Source organism: Mobula hypostoma, chromosome 2 (assembly GCF_963921235.1).
Source record: "Mobula hypostoma chromosome 2, sMobHyp1.1, whole genome shotgun sequence".
NCBI classification, from domain to species: Eukaryota; Metazoa; Chordata; class Chondrichthyes; order Myliobatiformes; family Myliobatidae; genus Mobula; species Mobula hypostoma.
The window spans coordinates 39,469,312-39,491,641 of NC_086098.1; the positions used below are offsets into that span (position 1 = coordinate 39,469,312).

Below are 22,330 nucleotides of genomic sequence, written 5' to 3' on the forward strand. Positions count from 1 at the left end.
TTATGGGGTGAAGGCCAGGAACTGGGGTTGAGGAGGAGAAAAAAAGGATTAGCCATGATTAAATGGCGGAGCATACTTGATGGGCCAGATGGCCTAATTCTGCTCCTATGTCTTAGAGTCTTATGGGCTTATTTTAACTTAGGTCGGAGCAACACATTTTTGAGGCTGTGATGTATTTGGAACAAATTTGTAGTTTTTTATTGCCAGTATATATCACTTGCTGCCACGCGAATTTCTATACTCACCTCTTGTGATGTGTTTTCCTACTGTCAGAAAGATAATGGATTGCGATTGATTTATAAGTGAATGAATGTGTGGCTTTGTGCAACAAAAAAATTGACCAAATAATAGCATAGTGGTCAGCATGATGCTGTTACATCTCGGGGTGTCTGGAGTTCAATTCCCACACTGTCTGGAAGGAGTTTCTACATTCTCACTGTGACAGTGTGGGCTTCTTCTAGGTGCTCCAGTTTCCTCTCACAGTCCGAAGACACACTGGTTAGTAAATTGTCCTGTGATTAGGCGAGTGTTAAACAGGTGGGATGTTGGGTAGTGCAGTTCATTGGGCTGAAAGACCTATTCTGGGCTGTTTGTCTAAATAAATATTATTGGTGTTCCTAAAAAGCCTAGGTTTCATGTTAGCTGAGAGATTTCAAATAAAATTTGACTCTCCCTTATTTTAATTAACACTGTTACGAGAATACACATAAAATTAAGATGTTTGCTGGCCTGGGCTAGCATCAGTGGCATCAGCAGTTGGTTTGCCACCTGCCCTCAGGGGAAGGAGAGATAAGGAACAATGGAGCAGCGTCTGGAGATGTGTAATGAAGGAACGGGGGAGAGAGAGCTGTCTGGAGCGGCTCCCCTCTTTGAACCTTGAACTGTTTGAAGTGATGGACAGGCGATACCCCAGCAGGGGGATAAAAAGGGACAGGTTCGCTAAGACGGACACACGCCACCCGAGGTAATGAGACCCTGGAAGCGGTGCGCCTCTCACGAGTGGGTGAGAAGTACCAGACAACGACAAGGGTGGAAAGGTACGATCAGCGGGAACCCGGTGTGTGTCCGCCCTTGCCTGGGTGCCGGGTTCACTGCAGAGGATCGACCGCATCTGGAGGAGGGGTCACAGTCGGTGACCTCAGGTGACATCACCAAGGACCCGCCCAAAAGCTGTTTGTGAGCCATCTCGCTGGTCTGTGAGCCATCCCGCCGGTCTGTGAGTGAAGCAGTGTTCTGAATGATCAGTTGTTCCTATTCTATCTCTCTCTTCCCCCACGTTGTCCATCGCCATGGCAACGATTACTGCGAACTGAACTGGACTGAACTTTGAGTCATTTTGAAATTTGGTCATTTACCCCTAGACAACGATAGAGCTTGATTGATGCTGTTATCTTAATTCTGTGCACATGTGCGTTTATCATCGCTGAACTGTTGCATTTATTATCCTTTCGATTACTGTGTTGCTCATTTCTTTAATAAAACTTTCTTAGTTCTAGTACTCCAGACTCCAACTGAGTGATCCATTTCTGCTGGTTTGGCAACCCAGTTACGGGGTACGTAACAACACTATTAAAACTAAGAGTCATATTAACCTGGAAAGTTGGCAGCATTGTTACTATTTTGTACACCACAAAATGTTGTTTTAAATAGAAGTCAGGAAAGGTGTATAACTGGCAACCCACCACCTCCTGTATTCTCCACTGAAAAAATTTAAAAGAAACTACTCTATTGTAATTTTGAAGTCTTCAATTTGAAGCACTCAGGAGCTGTGACAATCTGCAGAAACTCAATTAATTTTTGCAATATTTCTTAAACTACCTGTATAGCTTTTAAAGCTTTTTTCAAAATACTTCTGTTAATTTTTAGCATTGACAATGTTGGGTACTCAGAAATAGGTTGTAATTGGATTGGTCAGAATACACAGAATTCTGAATATTGCACAGAATACCCTATCAATTTTTACAGTGCAGTTGAAAAGAAATGCTCTATCATGTATAGTAGATGATCTGTTTTTGCTAATATCCCACATCAGCCAATGTTAAATGTCTTAACCATATATTAAAAACACTATTTGTACATTACAGCAAAGCCAGAGCAGGAATATGTGACAGGGGCTTAGTTTATGAATGCTGTAATTAACATAATTATGAGTCAGAGCAAAGCAGAGTGCTGGCAGTCCTTTGCTTACAAGGCAACAAGGGAGTTGTAATGAGGAAAATCTCCAGTCCTCTCCTGCTCCATCCATTTAGAAAGTTTTATAATTCCCCAATGATATATTTCCACATATCTGAAAGTCTAGTTACACAAGTAGTAATTCTGCACTGGAATCTGTTGTATTACAAACAACATTATTTCAAACCTATGATCTCTTAGACTATGTCGACAGTTTAAATAGGCATTCTGAATTAATATGTTCTGTTTCCTAAGTTATCTTGCCCATTTCTCTTCTATAAATGTAACAAGCTTAGAGCCCCAGGCTTTTTTATTCTCTCCGTAGCTCTCAGAAGGCCTTTCTTAACTATTTCTAAATGACTTTGATGATCAATATCATTAGATACAATTGAAAAACTTAAAAAAAAATCAAAAATGATTGGAAAGGGACATCTCAATGTTTCCCATCCCCCTGCCAAATTAGTTGCAACCCTCCCAAACAACTCAAGCAAACCTGCCAGCAAAGACATTGGTCCCTCTCAGGTTCAGGTGTGACGTAGCCCTTTAGCACAGGTTGTACCTTCCCTTTAAGAGATCCCAATGATCCAGAAATCTGAACCCCCGCCCTCTGCTCCAGTTCCTCAGCAAAGCATGTCATTGGTGCCAATATGTACTAAGACTTCTGACTGCTCACCCTCCCCCTTCAGAAAGCTGTGGACCCGATCTGAGACATCCCTGAGTCAGGCATCTGGGAGGCAACATACCATCCAGGTGTCTCTTTTACATACACAGAATCTTGTCTCTGTTCCTCTCACTATGGAATCCCCCATAACTACTGCAGTCCTCCTCACCTCCCTTCTCTTCTGAGCCACAGCGCCAGACTCAGTGCCAGAGACCCAGTCGCTGTGGCTCCCCCCAGTAGGCCATTCCCCATAACAGTATCCGAACGGAAGATTGAGGGGGACAACCACAGGGGTGCTCTTTACTGGTTACCTGTTTCCCTTTCTGCATCTCTTACTGGAGGGTATTCTAAGGGACCAGATATATAGGTGTTTGGCTGGACATGGACTAATTAGAGATAGTCAGCAAGGCTTCATGCAAGGTAGGTCATGTGTAACCAATCTTATAAAGATTTTCAAGAGAGTTACCAGAAAAACTGATGAAGGCAAGGCAGTGGATGTTGCCTGCCTGAGCTTTAGTGAGGCACTTGACAAGGTCCCACATGGGATGATGGTCAAGAAGGTTCAGTCGCTCGACATTCAAGATGAGGTGGTAAATTGGATTAGACATTGGCTTTGTGGGAGAAGCCAGAGAATGGTCGTAGAGGGCTGCCTCTCTGACTGAAGGCTTGCAGCTAGTGGTATGCCACAGGGATTGGTGCTGGGTCCTTTGTTATTTGTCACCTATATCAATGATCTGGATGATAATGTGGTTAAGTAGATCAGCAAATTTGCAGATGACACCAAGACTGGGGGTGTAGTGGACAGTGAGGAAGGCTATCATCATTTAACTCAGCTGGAAATGGGCTGAAAAATGGCAGATCAAAATTAATGCAAGTGCCAGGTTTTGCACTTCAGTAGGGCCAACTAGGGTAGGTCTTACACAGTGAACAGTAGGACACTAAGGAGTGTAGTGGAACAAAGGGATCTGAGAATACAAGTATATAATTCGATGTAAGTGACATCACAGGTAGATAGGGTCATAAAGAAAGCTTTTGGTATATTGTCCTTCATCAATCAATATATTGGGTACAGAAGATGGGAAGTTATGCTGAAGTTGATTAAGGTGTTGGTGAGGCCTAACTTGGAGTATTGTGTGCAGTTTTGGTCACCTACCTATAGGAAAGATGTAAACAAGTTTGAAAGAGTGCAGAGAGAATTTACAAGGACGTTGCCGGGTATGGAGGACCTGAGTTATGAGGAAAAATTGAATAGGATAGGACTGTATTCTTTAGAACATAGAAGTTTACAGGAGATTTGATAGAGGCATACAAAATTATGAGGAGTGGAGAAAGGGTAAATGCAATCAAGCTTTTTCCCACTGAGGTTGGGTGGGACTATAACCAGAGGTCATAGCTTAAGGGAGAAAGTTAAGAAGTTTAAGGGGACATGAGGGGAAACCTCTTCACTCAGAGGGCCATGAGAGCGTGGAATCAGCTTCCAGCACAAGTGGTCCATGTGAACTCGATGTCCAAACTTAAGAGAAGCTGGGTAGGTACATTGTTAGTAGGAATATGGAGGGCTTTGGGCCTGCTACAGATCGATGGGAGTAGGCAGTCTAAATGGTTCTGGCATGGACTTGATGGGTTGAAGGATCTGTTTCTGTGCTGTACCTCTCTACAACTCCATGACAGTCAGCCAGCTATCTGCTTCCTGCAACCTCGGGATGACAATTTCCCTGTAGCTCCTATCTACCACCTCTCAGTCTTCTGTATGAGCCAAATATCCCGGAGCTGCAGCTCCACCTCCTCAACATGGTCTCTGAGGAGTTGCAGCTTGGTGTTCCTAGTGCAGATGTGGATACCCAGGAGACTGGATGTCTCCCAGAGTTCCTGCATCTGACATAAAGAATACAACTAAGCTCCTGGAGCCATTCTCACTGCAGTAACAGCACCCTAACGGATGAGGAATGAAAGATAAAGAAGAAACTTGCTAGATACTTACCTCACCCAATCCAGATGAGCCGAAGTCAAAGCCCTCCCACTCTAACACTGGTCCACTTAACCAATGACTGCTCTGCTTGTTCCTACTTTATTTTTATTTGCCTTTGTCAATGAAACTCATTCACTGATTGGGCACAGTTCAAATTCCGAAAAATGCCACAAAACGCTGCTTTTTAAACCTTCAATCTTGGACCAGTGCGAACTCGTCTCTCTCATGCTCCCATTCATTGACTGGGCGCAGTCCAAACTCTGAAATCTGCTGCAAAGTTCTGATTGTTTAATCTTCAATCGTGGGCCTGTGTAAAATTGCCCCTTCTTCTTGCTGTCCCTGTTCACTGATAGGGTGCAGTTCAAAGTCCAAAAATTGCCATGGAGTGCTGTTTTTTTAATCTTCAACTGTAGACCTGTGTGAAGTCGCCTCTTCTCCTTGTTATCATTCACTGATTAGAAATCAATACTATATACTGAATTCTGAATTACTCTCACCAGACCAACATTTGATGACTCCTGCAGGAGATGAGAAGAATGAAGGGAGATCTCATTGAAACCTACTGAATATCCAAAAGCCTGTGTAGATGGATGTGGAGAGGATGTTTCCAATTGCGAGAGAGCCAAGGAATAAAGGGCTCGACCTGAGAATAGAAAGACTTCTCTTTGGAACAGAGATGAGGAGGATTTTCTTTAGCCAAAGGGTGGTGAATCTGTGGAATTCAATGCCACAGATGGACATGGAGGCCTCAGTGGGAAAAAGCTTGATTAAATTTACCCTTTCTACACTCCTCATAATTTTGTATGCCTCTATTAAATCTCCTGTAATCATCTACGTTCTAAAGAACACAGTCCTAACCTATTCAATCTTTCCTCATAACTCAGGTCCTCCAGACCAGCAACATCCTTGTGGAGGCCAAGTCATTAGGTATGTTTAATACAGAGTTGATAGCTTCTTGATTAGTGCAGGCATCAAATATTGTGGAGAGAAGACAGGAAAATGGAGTTGAGAGGGAAAATGAATCAACCATGATAGGAACAAAGATAATCTACAGCACATAACAGGCCCGTCAGCCCACAATTTTGTGCCGACCATGTAACTTACTCTAGAACCTGCCTAGAATTTCCCTACTGCATAGCCAGAGTCATGATTCCACATAGCCGTGATGGAATGGCCTAATTCCGTTTCTACATATTGTGGTCTAAAAATAATATAAATACATTAAAGCTAAACTTTCAGAAACTAATTGAGACTTAACATCAGTCAAAACAATGTTCTAAAACTATCAAATAATTTTATTCAAACTTTGTTGGCAACACTATTGAGCTGTTAAATCCATCAGCAACTTCTGGTACAGCTGACCGATCAGACATCATGTATCTGACTATCAGTTAGTTATGTTACAACATCATCATCTGTCCTCCAGTAGGCTCTGTGTTTCAGCTGTGCCGTGGATGGTCACAAAACTCCACACTGATGTGTGTACTGCAGCTGCTGTCTGGAGCTGCCAGCCAGCCACCAATTTAATCAGTCCTGTTATATGTCATGATGAAATTTCTCCTCCAAAGTGCCAACTCTAAATGGGCACAATACTTTTTCTCATCACTTTGCACAGCAGTTGACTTCTGAATTTAATTTCACAGGCTAAACTGAAATTCATTTGGATTTTAATATAGTATGGGTATATAAAAATACACACATTCACTCTCAATCATATTTTAGATGTTTTCCAATGCAAATTACTTTAAGAGAAGTAAACAGGAAAATAAAATATTGGAGATATATCACTAACACAAGAGGTTCCACAGATGCCGGAAATCTGGAAGAACACACACACACACAAAATGCTGGAGGAACACAGCAGATCAGGCAGCATCTATGAAGGGAAATAAACAGTCAACGTTTCAGGCTGAAACCCTTCATCAGGAGCTATGTCACTTCAAGTTCTCGTTCCTCACAAAAAAGAATTCTGATCCTCAAGATAAATAGTAGTTAAATTTCAAATAAAACCTTGAGTGTTTATCTAGCAATGAGATTTCGTAGCATCAAAAGAATACACAATTAAAATTGAGTAAAAAATTATTCCTCAGGTGAACGCTTGCAAGTGTACAATCTGAAGTACATGACATAGTGTTCATTTCTGATGAATAACATACCCTGAAATGAACAGCAGAGCAGAGAGATTGCTTGCATATGATTACATGGAATTTTAAGAGGTTACAATTCCTGTTGGTTCTGGTGGAAATCTGATAATTTTTTACCTGATTCGGGAGAGCTAAAGGAACTAGTGAAACAATGCCATTCACTGAAATAGTTCAAAAGCTGTGTATGTGCTTCTTCTAGAGCAAGGAAATGACTGTTGCACTGAAGGTGCCAACCAATTAGTCCCATTCCACCGGCCTTTCTCCAAAGCTCTACTCTTTCTTCTTTAAGTATTTATCTAACTGTAAATTAGTTTTACATTTCTCCTAACTTCCCCTTCAACAGCACATTCTAACCCATAACATTGGATAAATAAAACTTTCCTTTGAGTTCTTTTATCAATTGCCTTCTATACATAGCATTCGTTTGCCAACCTTTCTGGTGGAAACAATTTCTTTCTTTTAATAATATTCAGTTTTAAATATCTCTATTAAATTTCCCCTTAACTTTTCTCTTAGTCCAAAGTCTTGGAAATTTTTTTGTTGATACCTTTCACAAATTGAGTGATGCCTAGAAATGGAATCACAGTTCTCCAGCTGAGACCAACTTGTGATTTATATAAAAAAAACAACATTACTTCTTTATTTTTTTGGTCTAAGTAGCTGGATACTCATTTTTATGGTTTGTATTTAAAAATGCTCATTGTCCCCACTTTTTTGTGGTAAGAAACAGTAGATGATAGAGTTCCTGTTAACATTGCTTCTTAAACAGAACAGAATGCTGAAGGTAAATGTGGGCTATGGACTAATAGCACCCATCACCAGAGCAAATTTAAAAGCAGGAGCTTTTTCAAATATCAATATTGTTTATAACAAATTAAACTAGAGATACTAAATAGTTCACCTGTATGATTAGGGAATGATCCTAATCCAAACCATCAGATCAGATATCAAAGTTATAATCTGACTGATTTTACCCTCCATTAACTAGCTTTATCCTGCTGGGGAATGAGTAGGTGAGGATAAAAGAACCCCTTGTTGTTTCTGGCTTAAAAGAATTAGTGAAATTTTTCATTAATCCTCATGGAACTCAAATCCCATTTCTAATTGTAAGCAAACTATTCCATTGTAGAATCAGTATTACGGGTTTACCAGCAAACAAAACAGATGATGTGACATACATTAATTGTATGTGTTACCTGAAGAAGAAGCCTCTCATCTCCAATAATTGCTGCTTTATTCCAATCTATGATCTCTGAAAATGGCAACTCCCATCCATTACTCAGTAATACCGGGATACATGCAGCCTGAAACAAAGGATGTTGAAAACTATAAAAAAGTTACTTCACACATCAGAAACAAATAATCATAACAGATTTTGAAGGCATGGCGAGATAATTTATTTCTATATTTGTTATTGCATGATTGTCTGGAAAGATCAGGATTATAAAGCTGTAAAGGAAGAGGGCAAATGCTTCTTTCTACCTTAAGTAAACAAAAATCATCCATTTCTTGAAGAGCTTATTTAAGATCAAAGATTAAAAGATTTAAGATTGGTGTAAGTGATAGAAGCGGGGGTAGCATATTAATGTTGACAAATACAGGAAAAATATGGTTCTTTGTGGGAATGGGTCCTGCTCTCAGGCTCTCACGACTGGCCGTTATTTGATATACCAAGGACGCAGCCTAGAAGACTAGTGCGCCTTCGGAGTTTCGGGGTTTAGTGGCTCTGGAGGCGGGTGGACTCGAGGTTGGTGCCTCCGCAGGAAATCAATGTGTCGTGGGAGTACAAGGAAGATTGAAAGCAGCTAGCCGGCTGATAGCTGTGTGCCCAGAGACCAGAGTGCTTTGGGCACAGAGCTCGAAAAAACCAAGCAACGGACTTTTAACATCGTAAATCAGTGAGTTGTTTTGGTTATGTCTCCCCTCTCTTTTGGATCGGGACTACAGAGTGTCATGGGAGCTGAATTCTGAAGGAAGGTAGTTTTATCAAAGACTTCTTCGAGTGCAAGAAGGGCGAGACTGTGCAGGCGCGTGACGTCAACAGGACCGCGCGGAGAGTTTAAAAAGGAGACCACCCTATACAGCGGGCAGCGGAGTGAGTGGGAGCAGAGTGTAGGGCTTTGGCTTCAACGGGCTTCGGCTGTAAACGGGAAGAGGCGAGAGCGAAGCACCAACTATTTTTTTTCTCTTCCCCCCCACCCCCTTCGCAAATCGGCCCGGACAGACAGGAACAGCAGGGCTCTCACAGCTAATGGTACGAGCTAACGGTTTAAAAAGTTCGTCTGTTTGGCGAGGTAAGTGGGTGAGTAGACTTATTTTTCCTGTTTCATTCCTGTAGAATTAGATAGCATGCCTGCAGGGTTAGTGCTTTCTTCAGGGTGTCAGATGTGGGAATCCTGGGAGACCTCCAGCCTCCCTGATGGCCACATCTGCGCCAGGTGCACCGAGATGCAGCTCCTCCGAGACCATGTTAGGGATCTGAAGCTGCAGCTTGATGACCTACTGCTTATCAGGGAAAGTGAAGAGGTGATAGACAGGAGCTACAGGGAGGTAGTCATCCCTAGGCTACAGGGGTCAGAAAACTGGGTCACTGTCAAGAGAGGGAAGGGAAATGCCCGGATAGTGGAGAGCACACCTGTGGCTGTCCCCTTCAGCAACAAATATCTTGTTCTGGATGCTGTTGAGGGGGATGACCTGACAGGGGATGCCCACGGTGACCGGGTCTCTGGCACTGAACCTGGCGCTGTTGTGCAGGAGAGAAGGAGGGAGAAGAGGAATGCGGTAGTCGTAGGGGATTCCATAGTCAGGGGAACGACAGAAGATTCTGTGAGCCTGATAGAGATATCCGCATGGTGTGTTGCCTCCCAGGTGCCAGGGTACGGGATGTCTCAGATCGGGTCCTGCATATTCTAAAGGGGGAGGGTGAGCAGCCAGTTGTCTTGGTACATGTTGGTACCAATGACATAGATAGGACAAAGGAGGAGGTCCTGGAGAGAGACTTCCAGGAGTTAGGAAGGAAGCTGAGAAGCAGGACATCCAGGGTAGTAATCTCAGGATTGCTAACTGTGCCACGTGCTAACGAGAGCAAGAATAGTCGGATCAGGCAGATGAATGCGTGGCTGAGAGACTGGTGTAGGGGGCAGGGCTTCAGACTCTTGGATAATTGGGATCTCTTCTGGGGGAAGTATAACCTGTTCAAAAAGAACAGGTTACACCTGAACCCGAAGGGGACCAATACCCTGGCGGGAAAGTTTAATAGAGCTGTTAGGGAGGGTTTAAACTAATTTGGCAGGGGGATGGGAACCGGAATGACAGAGCGGAGGAAGGGAAAAACAGAAATAAATCTAAGATAGTGAGCAGTAAAGATGTCAGGAAAGACAGGCAGGTGATGGGGCAAATTTGTAGCCATTGGGATAAGTTGCAGTGCAATAAAGTTGCAGTGAAATCAAAGCGAAAAGTATCAAAAACTGGTCTTAAGGTGTTGTACTTAAATGCACGCAGCATAAGGAATAAGGTGGATGATCTTGTCGTACAGCTACACATTGGCAGGTATGATATTGTGGCCATCACTGAGACCTGGCTAAAGGATGCATGTCTCTGGGAGCTGAATGTCCAAGGATACACGGTGTATCGGAAGGATGGGAAGGTAGGCAGAGGGGGAGGCGTGGCTTTATTGGTAAGAAATATTAAATCATTAGAAGGAGGTGATGTAGGATTGGAAGGTGCAGAATCTTTATGGGTTGAGCTAAGAAATCACAGGGGTAAAAGGACCCCGATGGAAGTTATTTATAGGCCTCCAAAAAGCTGCAGGGATGCGGACTACAAATTACAACTGGAAATAGGAAACGCTTGTCAGAAGGGCAGTGTTATAACAATTGTGGGGGATTTTAACATGCGAGTGGATTGGGAAAATCAGGTCGGCACTGGATCTCAAGAGAGAGAACTTGTAGAATGTCTGTGAGATGGCTTTTTAGAACAGCTTGTTGTTGAGCCCACTAGGGGATCGGCTGTACTGGATTGGGTATTGTGTAATGAACCAGAGGTGATTAGAGAGATTGAGGTGAAGGAACCCTTAGGAGGCAGTGATCATAACATGATTGAGTTCATTGTGAAATTTGAAAAAGAGAAGCCGAAATCTGATGTGTCGGTATTTCAGTGGAGTAAAGGAAATTACAGTGGCGTGAGAGAGGAACTGGCCAAAGTTGACTGGAAAGGGACACTGGCGGGAAAGACAGCAGAGCAGCAGTGGCTGGAGTTTATGCGAGAAATGAGGAAGGTGCAAGACAGGTATATTCCAAAAAAAGAAGAAATTTTCGAGTGGAAAAGGATGCAACCGTGGTTGATAAGAGAAGTCAAAGCCAAAGTTAAAGCAAAGGAGAGGGCATACAAGGAAGCAAAAATTAGTGGGAAGACAGAGGATTGGGAAGTCTTTAAAACCTTACAAAAGGAAACAACGAAGGTCATTAAGAGGGAAAAGATTAACTATGAAAGGAAGCCAGCAAATAATATCAAAGAGGATACTAAAAGCTTTTTCAAGTATATAAAGAGTAAAAGACAGATGAGAGTAGATATAGGACCAATAGAAAATGATGCTAGAGAAATTGTAATGGGAGATAAGGAGATGGCAGAGGAACTGAACGAGTATTTTGCATTAGTCTTCACTGAGGAAGACATCAGCAGTATACCAGACACTCAAGGGTGGCAAGGAAGAGAAGTGTGCGCAGTCACAATTACGACAGAGAAAGTACTCAGGAAGCTGAATAGTCTAAAGGTCGATAAATCTCCTGGACCAGTTGGAATGCACCCGCGTGTTCTGAAGGAAGTAGCTGTGGAGATTGCGGAGGCATTAGCGATGATCTTTCAAAAACTGATAGATTCTGGCATGGTTCCGGAGGACTGGAAGACTGCAAATGTCACTCCGCTATTTAAGAAGGGGGCAAGGAAGCAAAAAGGAAATTATAGACCTGTTAGCTTGACATCAGTGGTTGGGGAGTTTTTGGAGTCGATTGTCAAGGATGAGGTTACAGAGTACCTGGAGGCATATGACAAGATAGGCAGAACTCAGCATTGATTCCTTAAAGGAAAATCCTGCCTGACAAACCAATTACAATTTTATGAGGAAATTACCAGTAGGCTAGACAAGGGAGATGCAGTGGATATTGTATATTTGGATTTTCAGAAGGCCTTTGACAAGGTGCCACACATGAGGCTACTTAACAAGATAAGAGCCCATGGAATTTTGGGAAAGTTACATATGTGGATAGAGCATTGGCTGATTGGCAGGAAACAGAGAGTGGGAATAAAGGGATCCTATTCTGGTTGGCTGCCGGTTACCAGTGGTGTTCCACAGGGGTCCGTGTTGGGGCTGCTTCTTTTTACATTGTACATCAACGATTTGGATTATGGAATAGATGGCTTTGTGGCCAAGTTTGCTGACGATACGAAGATAGGTGGAGGGGCCGGTAGTGCTGAGGAAACAGAGAGTCTGCAGAGAGACTTGGATAGATTGGAAGAATGGGCAGAGAAGTGGCAAATGAAGTACAATGTTGGAAAGTGTATGGTTATGCACTTTGGCAGAAAAAATAAACGGGCAGACTATTATTTAAATGGGGAGAGAATTCAAAGTTCTGAGATGCAACAGGACTTGGGAGCCCTCGTACAGGATACCTTTAAAGTTAACCTCCAGGTTGAGTCAGTAGTGAAGAAGGCAAATGCAATGTTGGCATTCATTTCTAGGGGAATAGAGTATAGGAGCAGGGATGTGATGTTGAGGCTCTATAAGGCACTGGTGAGACCTCACTTGGGAGTACTGTGGGCAGTTTTGGTCTCCTTATTTAAGGAAGGATGTGCTGACGTTGGAGAGGGTACAGAGAAGATTCACTCGAATGATTCCGGGAATGAGAGGGTTAACATATGAGGAACGTTTGTCTGCTCTTGGACTGTATTCCTTGGAGTTTAGAAGAATGAGGGGAGACCTCATAGAAACATTTCGAATGTTGAAAGGCATGGACAGACTGGATGTGGCGAAGTTGTTTCCCATGATGGGGGAGTCTAGTACGAGAGGGCATGACTTAAGGATTGAAGGGCGCCCATTCAGAACAGAAATGCGAAGAAATTTTTTTAGTCAGAGGGTGGTGAATCTATGGAATTTGTTGCCATGGGCAGCAGTGGAGGCCAAGTCATTGGGTGTATTTAAGGCAGAGATTGATAGGTATCTGAGTAGCCAGGGCATCAAAGGTTATGGTGGGAAGGCGGGGGAGTGGAACTAAATGGGAGAATGGATCAGTTCATGACAAAATGGCGGAGCAGACTTGATGGGCTGAATGGCTGACTTCTGCTCCTTTGTCTTATGGTCTCTCGCTGTGAAATGGAGACACCTCTTTATCCCCTATTAGGGAGAGAAAGAGCCTGTGGTATTTTGAATTACTGGGTGAATGAGTAGTCTTTGGGTACTGCAAGTCTGTATCTTTACTGAGGCTTTGCTGCACACTTGAGTGCTCGATGGGGGGCGCTGATGCTCTTTTCTGCTGGTGGGGGGAGAAGGGATAGTTGCTTTGCTATTGCTTTTACGCGTAGGAGGAGCTAGGAGGGAGCTTTGGGGTTCTAACATTTAACGGTCATTCATTCTTTGCAGCACTCCTCTGTTTTCATGGATGGTTGCGAAGAAGAAGAATTTCAGGATGTATTTTGTATAAATTTCTCTGACATCATACCTTTGAAACCTTTGAAAAATAAACAGCTTGTATAAATCAGGGCACCGAGGGAAGAAAAAGAATGCGATTGAGAATGCAATATAGATAGAGACGTTAGAGATGTTAAATAATGGGCAGATAAGTTCACAGAAATATTATAGCATTGTTTCGAGATTTAATGTCCTTAACTCTGGGACAGACATACAAGTATAATTGACATACTGTTCAGTAGGAAAGCTGACAGTTTTGAAAATTGAGTGCTCAAAGGGTGTCAATAGTCATACGATTAATTAACTTAATAGTTTTGGCATATATAACAACTAGAAGCAAGCAATCAGTTTCAAGCCACTATCACAGCTTGGGGCATTGGAATACAGTGTTCAATTCTGACACCATCTGTAAAGAGTTTGTACATTCTCCCCATAGGTTTCCTCCGAGTGCTTTAGTTTCCTTCCAAAGTCCAGCGATGTACTACTTTGTAGGTTAATTAGTCATTGTAAATTGTTCTATGATTAGGCTAGGGTTAAATCAATGGGTAGCTGGCAGCACGGCTCAAAGGGCCAGAAGAATCTATTTTGCACTACACCTCTAAATAAAATAAATTACATTTTTAAGCCAAGGGGGTAGGACTGGTAACTTGATATGATTACCTGAAACTTATAACATTGAAACAAGTGAGTAAAAGAAAAATCAAAAAGTAACTTGCGATTTAGGAACCATGAAATAAGCAAGATTGAGAAAAGAGATGAGATAAACAATATGGGATGCAAAGGAAAAGCACTGGAGGAGAAACAAGGGATATTGGGCAAGTTTGTCAGCATGTATTCTCAAACAAAGACAATGCTTACTATTAACGGTGTCTATTTAGAGTTAGAAGTGGATTGGTTGAAGTGATGGAGGAAAATAAGGCAAACATTTAAACTGCTATAAGCTATGTACACAACTTACATAAATCTCTGATTCAATACTTAGAACAGAGATGCTGTTAAAAACCCTTTCCATACAGAAACCTGACAATTTTTGCCTCTTTTGTGTTTCCAGAGTGGGCGTGGTGGCTATCGAATTAAAGTTCAGAATTGATACCTTCAGGAGCAGAGAAATTTGAAAGAGAATCGGAAGAATTTGAACAAAAACAAGTGTCTGTGAGACATTAAAAAGGATTGCAACCAAAAACAACAACAAAATTAATCGGAACAGATGTATTTTTGGAATTTTTTCTTGTTTCTTAAAGTCATGCATACATCAAAAGGATCAAAATTCTATTGCCATTTGAATCTATAAAAGAGATTGGAACTCTAAATCTAACAGGTTAGTATCTTTAAAGAGATTATATTCACACTATAATTATAATTGGAACTTATTGTTTAGCTTCTTGTCATAAATGGGAATCAGACTTCAGTTCTTAATGTAAATGGCAAGCAATAAAGAGTCCGTAGTTAAAAGGACAGCTTTACAAACAAGCAGCACTGTCTATAGAGATCTATAGAGCACAGGATACTGGACCACAGCTTAGAGCTGGTTGCAGTGTAAGACAATGGGATATGTTAATTGGGCTTGAATCAAACCAGACAACAAAGGCCAAGTTATTTTGTTCAAGGAAGCTTGCAATCCAGGCTGATGCTATCACTTTGCACATTATGTAGCTGATCTATTAATAGTTGAAAGATTTGTGCATTCAAAGAGTCAGCTTCACAGCATTAATTGTGGATATCTGGGAACTCAGCCTCCAGAAGCTTTTAGACCATTCGTATAAAATAGTATCTGAAAAAATATCACCTGCAAGTGAAGTCATCCAAACGGCAGACAAACGGTATGAATGTTAGAAATCAGTCAGGCTTGTTAGGAATGGTCAAAAAACAGCAAGAAGAGTTGCAGAAAGATGGGATGACTAAAATTTATTCCTCTGCTTTTGATTTCTGTGATGGAAGAATTGCTCATCTGCAACTTGTTGGTATGTCTTTTAGCTTACAGGAATTGTACCTGTACTTTGGAAATTCTTGCTGTTTTAGAAATTGCTTGTAAATTGGACATCTTTTATCAGGTAGATAAACTCTTCAAGATTTAAGTGTGTTTTAAAAGTTTTGTCCGGAATTAAATATAACGCCCTGGGAGAGGTTTCACTGCTAATGTAATGGTCTTTCTGTAGAAGCACTGCTAATGTGATGGTTTTTCTGTAGCAGCAGTGTTTGGGTTATGGCTAGAGATAACGGCGGTTTTGGAATGTGTTCCGTCCAATGAAGGGAGTGTTTTTTCTTGTTGTGTGCCTGAGACCGAGGTGATCTGGGTCTTTTGTTTGGTGGAAGATGGGGAGAGAAGATGTCAGAATGGAGAGGTCATAGACACCAGAAAGGAGTGGACTTGGAGTGTGGCCAGGAGTCAATGAAGACTGGGGGAATCGATGGACCAGGGGAACTGAAACTGTGAGCCCCAACTTGTGCACATTCCACTGATTCATTAAAATGGTCCCTTTTCTTTTTGTTTTGCTTTACCAACCCTTTCGTCAAATTAAGAATTATAAAGCAAAGTTATTTAATTGCATATGGTGTTCTGTCTGTTACTTTGTGGTACTGATTTGTAACAGAACCATAGAAACTACAGCACAGAAACAGGCCCTTTGGCCCTTCTTGGCTGTGCCAAACCATTTTCTGCCTAGTCCCACTGACCTGCACACGGACCATATCCCTCCATACACCTCCCATCCATGTATCTGTCCAATTTATTCTTAAATGTTAAAAAAGAACCCGCATTTAACACCTCGTCTGGCAGCTCATTCCATACCCCCACCACTCTCTGTGTGAAGAAGCCCCCCCTAATGTTCCCTTTAAACTTTTCCCCCCTCACCCTTAACCCATGTCCTCTGGCTTTTTTTCTCCCCTTGCCTCAGTGGAAACAGCCTGCTTGCATTCACTCTATCTATACCCATCATAATTTTATATACCTCTATCAAATCTCCCCTTATTCTTCTACGCTCCAGGGAATAAAGTCCTAACCTATTCAACCTTTCTCTGTAACTGAGTTTCTCAAGTCCCGGCAACATCCTTGTAAACCTTCTCTGCACTCTTTCAACCTTATTTATATCCTTCCTGTAATTTGGTGACCAAAACTGAACACAATACTCCAGATTCGGCCTCACCAATGCCTTATACAACCTCATCATAACATTCCAGCTCTTATACTCAATACTTTGATTAATAAAGGCCAATGTACCAAAAGCTCTCTTTACGACCCTATCTACCTGTGACGCCACTTTTAGGGAATTTTGTATCTGTATTCCCAGATCCCTCTGTTCCACTGCACTCCTCAGTGCCTTACCATTAACCCTGTATGTTCTACGTTGGTTTGTCCTTCCAACGTGCAATACCTCACACTTGTCAGTATTAAACTCCATCTGCCATTTTTCAGCCCATTTTTCCAGCTGGTCCAAGTCCCTCTGCAGGCTCTGAAAACCTTCCTCACTGTCTACTACACCTCCAATCTTTGTATCATCAGCAAATTTGCTGATCCAATTTACCACATTATCATCCAGATCATTGATATAGATGACAAATAACAATGGACCCAGCACTGATCACTGTGGCACACCACTAGTCACAGGCCTCCGCTCAGAGAACCAATTCTCTACCACCACTCTCTGGCTTCTTCCATCAAGCCAATGTCTAATCCAATTTACCACCTCTCCATGTATACCTAACAACTGAATTTTCCTAACTAACCTCCCATGCGGGACCTTGTCAAGGGCCTTACTGAAGCCCATGTAGACAATATCCACTGCCTTCCCTTCATCCACTTTCCTGGTAACTTCCTCGAAAAACTCCAACAGATTGGTCAAACATGACCTACCACGCACAAAGCCATGTTGACTCTCCCTAATAAGCCCCTGTCTATCAAAATGCTTGTAGATTCTGTCTCTTAGTACTCCCTCCAATAAATTACCTACTACTGACGTTAAACTCACCGGCCTATAATTTCCCGGATTACTTTTTGATCCTTTTTTAAACAACGGAACAACATGAGCCACTCTCCAATCCTCCGGCAATTCACCCGTAGACAGCGACATTTTAAATATTTCTGCCAGGGCCCCCGCAATTTCAACACTAGTCTCCTTCAAGGTCCGAGGGAACACTCTGTCAGGTCCCGGGGATTTATCCACTTTAATTTTCCTCAAGACAGCAAGCTCCTCCTCCTTTTCAATCTGTACAGTTTCCATGGTCTCACTACTTGATTCCCTCAATTCCATAGATTTCATGCCAGCTTCCTTAGTAAATACAGACGCAAAAAACCTATTTAAGATCTCCCCCATTTCCTTTGGTTCCGCACAAAGCCGACCACTCTGATCTTCAAGAGGACCAATTTTATTCCTTACAATCCTTTTGCTCTTAATATACTTGTAAAAGCTCTTTGGATTATCCTTCACTTTGACTGCCAAGGCAACCTCATGTCTTCTTTTTGCCCCCCTGATTTCTTTCTTAAGTATTTTCTTGCACTTCTTATACTCCTCAAGCACCTGATTTACCCCCTGTTTCCTATACATTTCATACAACTCCCTCTTCTTCTTTATCAGAGTTGCAATATCCCTTGAGAACCAAGGTTCCTTATTCCTATTCAATTTGCCTTTAATCCTGACAGGAACATACAAACTCTGCACTCTCAAAATTTCCCCTTTGAAGGCTTCCCACCCACCAATCACCCACAACAGGGTGACACATCACACAGCATTCACACAAACAGGAGGTTTTGCACCTCAATCTCACATATTTGGTGGGGCCAAAGATTGTCTTCCCCAGATTTACACAGACGACAGAACCTGAGGGTCATAATTGTGGGGTCTTGTCTGGGATTAGTTTTGTTGGATGCTGTGTGATTGCCCTGAGTACTGAACCAGTGGGTTGTGTGTTTAAGTCAGTGCTAAGCTATTGTCTGGTAAAGCGATTACGATCTGTGGGTATGGATGCTGCCAGGGTGAAGCGGTAGTGTGCATCCGGTACTGGTAATGAATGTGTGCATGCTGATTGGGGTAGATATTTGTACTCCTGATGAATTGTTAATTCAACTTTTAGGTACTGTTAAAGCTGCAGGCAATGTTATGATTGTGGGGTGGAGATTTGATAAAATGGCGGGCACAGGCTGTTTTAGTTCAGACTAGCACTGACGTAACGGCAGTGAAACTGCCCGGTACTATTGGGGCCCCAGGAGAGGGGGCGCCGTGGACTGCCCATATTGTCAGGAGGAGGAGAGTGTAGGGAAGCGGGCCAAATAGCAAGTCAAGACTCCCATAGCTGGGAGCAGAGACTTCAAAGACGGGGTTCTCTTGTTTCTGATTAGCGAGGGGAAGGAGTGGTCTGATTTGCAATGTCTAATGAATCCCCATCCCCTACTGTAGAGCGAAAATTCTGAGTTTGTATCTGCCCTTACCTCTGGTGAATAAATAGAAAAATGCCCAGGTTCAAAGTCCCAGCTATGGTAGGCTCTGCCTAATCTCAGGAACGAAGCCCACCCCTAAAGGGGGAAGAGGAGGATGACACTTGGGCGGAGCAGACCTCTCAGTTGTTAGATGAGTGGCAGTGCTCTGACGATGTAAAACAACAGTGATTGGTTGAAAGCTGGAGTGGGTGGTCTGCTGACGTAGTGAGAGCTGTAAAGGCACAGAACCCCCTTGCCACTTCTGTGACCTACTTGCAAGCACTACAGGTGTTTGGTGCGATGAGAAGCCCAATGGAGCTCATGACAAGGTTTCAGGACGTGTCACGAGAAGGGGTCGAGGCTTTCTGCCTATATCTTTCAGCTGGAGAGGCAGCTAAATTGCTTGCGGCGCAAATGGGCCATTCCGACGGCTGAGGTGGATCAGTTAAGAATGGACCAAATAGCGAAAGGCGCCCAGTCCCAGAACCTGATTATTTGGGGTCTCCGAATGTCTTGTAAGATGTGCCCCCCCTCCTTCGTTTGTTGAGCTGATCAGAGAAGTACGAGAGGAGGAGAATACGCCGGAGGTGCGGGAGGCCTCCGACAGCAGGGTACAGTCCTAGGTAGTAGTCCCCTGCAGTGAAGTGACCACGGATAGCCTGCCCCAGGGAGTGGTGGAGGAGACTGTGACCGCGTTGAGAACTGAGATGTCCCGGGAGCTGATAGGGAGGAAGTTCCTTTAAGGGGACGGACTATGCGGAGGGCTGCTAGCAGCCAGTGTCACGTGCAAAGGGGAGCAGCTGTTATTGCCTGTTATAACTGTGGTGAAGAGGGACACCAGGCAGGAGTGCGAACGATGGAAAACCCCTCAGAGAGTGTGCCCCCCGGGTACTTAAGCAGAGAGGGTCGTTGGGAAAACATAAAAGAGACCTAGTGAGTATCGGAGGGAGCACCCTAAAGCAAAAAACTATATTCCAGAAGTCTTTGTGGGGCCAAGCTCCAGTGTATCGCTACAGATAGGGTACTTATACTAGAGCTGTACTTGACACGGGTCCCAGGTCACTTTGCTGTACCATTCATTCTACAACCAGTGTTTGATGCATTTACCATTGACGCCATTCAGTGCATTAGAGATCTGGGGTCTTCGTGCAGGTGATTATCCGTATGATGGCTATTTGTCAGTGAAGCTGAAGTTTTCAGAGGCTGATGCGGGAGTGGCTGAGGCCCTTGATACATTAGCAGTAGTTTGTCTGGACCCCCGTTGAGAAGAGCAGTGTTTCAGTTCTTGTGGGGACCAACACTCCTACTGTGAGGAGGCTCATGGGAACCTGCAAGAAGAAAGCTGGAGAGAGCTTTCTGAGAGCATTGTCCGTTCACCTGATGTATCGAGCTGCTTTTGAGGAAGTGCGTGGCTGTATTGGGCTGGATAATGAGTCATGGGAACCTGCAAGAAGAAAGCTGGAGAGAGCTTTCTGAGAGCATTGTCCGTTCACCTGATGTATCGAGCTGCTTTTGAGGAAGTGCGTGGCTGTATTGGGCTGGATAATGAGTTTAGATACGGGACTGTGTGGTTCACCCAGTCCAAGCCAATCGTGTTACAGCCCGGGGAAGTAGCGAGAGTGATGGAAAACCCCAAATTTTCTGGAATGTCTGAGGGCGAGGCCCTCTTAGTGGATGCTCCGGAAGGAGTCAGGTGTGCCTGTTGGGGTACTGGTGAGGCCCGAACTGCAGAAGCCCTCGGTAGTACAGGCAAACAGGATGGCAGTCATTGTCAGGAAACTTCAAGTGGGGGATGCCCCGGCGCATCTTTTCCTGGTGACGGTAATATCTAGTGCCCCTGTGAGACACGCCGGGGAGAAGCTATCTGAAAAAGGGGGAAAGTTGACCGCTGAGTCATTCAATTATGGTGACTCCCCGCTACATGCGAGTTGGAAGAGGAGGTTGGTAGACAAGATGTTTAAACTGGAATGTGTCTTTTCCACTGACGAGCTTGGTATGGGTTGTTCTAAGAGAACTCATTACACTATCTGGTGACCGAGGACACCCCGTTCCGAGAGAGGTTGCGGCAATTGGCCCCCGCAGAGGGAGAAGACATTTAGCAGCATTTGTGTAAGTTGAAGGAAGCTGGGATCATCACTGAGTCCAGAAGCTCCTATACGTCCCCAATAGTAATTGCCAGGAAGAAGAATGGGAAGGTACAGATGGGTGTGGACTATAGGACTCAGAACAGGCATACCGTTCCCGACCAGTATACGGTCCCAAGGATCAAAGGCGTGCTCTCCTGTCTGAGTGGTGCAAAGTGGTTCAGTGTGCTGGACTTGAGGAGTGGATATTACCAGATCCCCATGGGGGAGGTTGACAAAGAGAGGACAGCATTTATATGTCCACTGGGATTCTTCTAATTCAAAAGGATGCCCCCGGGCATATCGGTAGCCCCAGCAACCTTCCAGCAGGTCATGGAAAAGATGGTGGGAATATGAACTTCCTTGAGGTATTGGTGTATCTGGAGGACCTTATAGTGTTTTGATCCACCTTGGAGGAACATGAAGTGAGGCTACTGAAGGTGCTGAGTCACCTGCAAGTAGAAGGGTTAAAACTTTCTGTGGACAAGTTCCAGTTCTGAAAGACGTCTGTCAGTTAGGTTGAGCACATAGACTCATGGGATGGAGTAGCTGCGGATCTGTGTGAGATAGAGGTTGTGACCCAAGGCACCAGACTGTGAGCACTTTGCGCTCATTCCTTGGGTTCTGTGGGTACTATCAGAGGTTTGTGAAGGGCTACACGAAAGTGAGTCACCCTTTAAATCAGCTTCTGTGTGGTTACCCTCCCTTGGGGAAGACAGGGAGGAGGACAAAAGGAGAGGAGGGTAAAGAGTACCTTAGCCCTTCAGAGCCTTTTGGGCTGAGGTAGGATGTGAAATGTGAAGAGGCCTTTCAGTTGCTGAAGGAGCTGCTGATGCAGGCGCCTGTGCTGGCTTTTGCAGACCTCCGATTGCCATATGTACCGCATACAAACGCCAGCAGAGAGGGTTTAGGGGGCGTCCTGTATCAGGATCAGGGCACCGGGTTGAGACCTGTTGTGTTTGTCAGCTGAAGTCTGTGGCCCTCTGAGAAAATCTATCTCACGCACAAGTTGGAGTTTCTGGTGTTGAAGTGGGCTGTGGTGGATAAGTTGAGTCCCAAGTTTGTGGTGAGGATGGACAACAATCCCCTAACCTATATCCTGACCTCGGCGAAACTGGACGCCACAGGCCATCGGTGGTTGGCAGCATTATCTGCCTATGATTTCAGCC

General features: G+C 43.7%; 1 protein-coding gene across 2 annotated transcripts in view; it reads right to left on the reverse strand.

Moving 5' to 3' along the window:
• LOC134339417 (exostosin-1-like) overlaps positions 1-22,330 on the reverse strand; it is a 488,758-nt gene that overhangs the window by 151,169 nt on the left and 315,259 nt on the right. For both annotated transcript variants that reach the window (XM_063035902.1, XM_063035894.1), the window contains exon 4: positions 8,143-8,250. In XM_063035902.1, the coding sequence (XP_062891972.1) occupies positions 8,143-8,250 (108 nt within the window). The remainder of the gene's footprint in view (positions 1-8,142; positions 8,251-22,330) is intronic.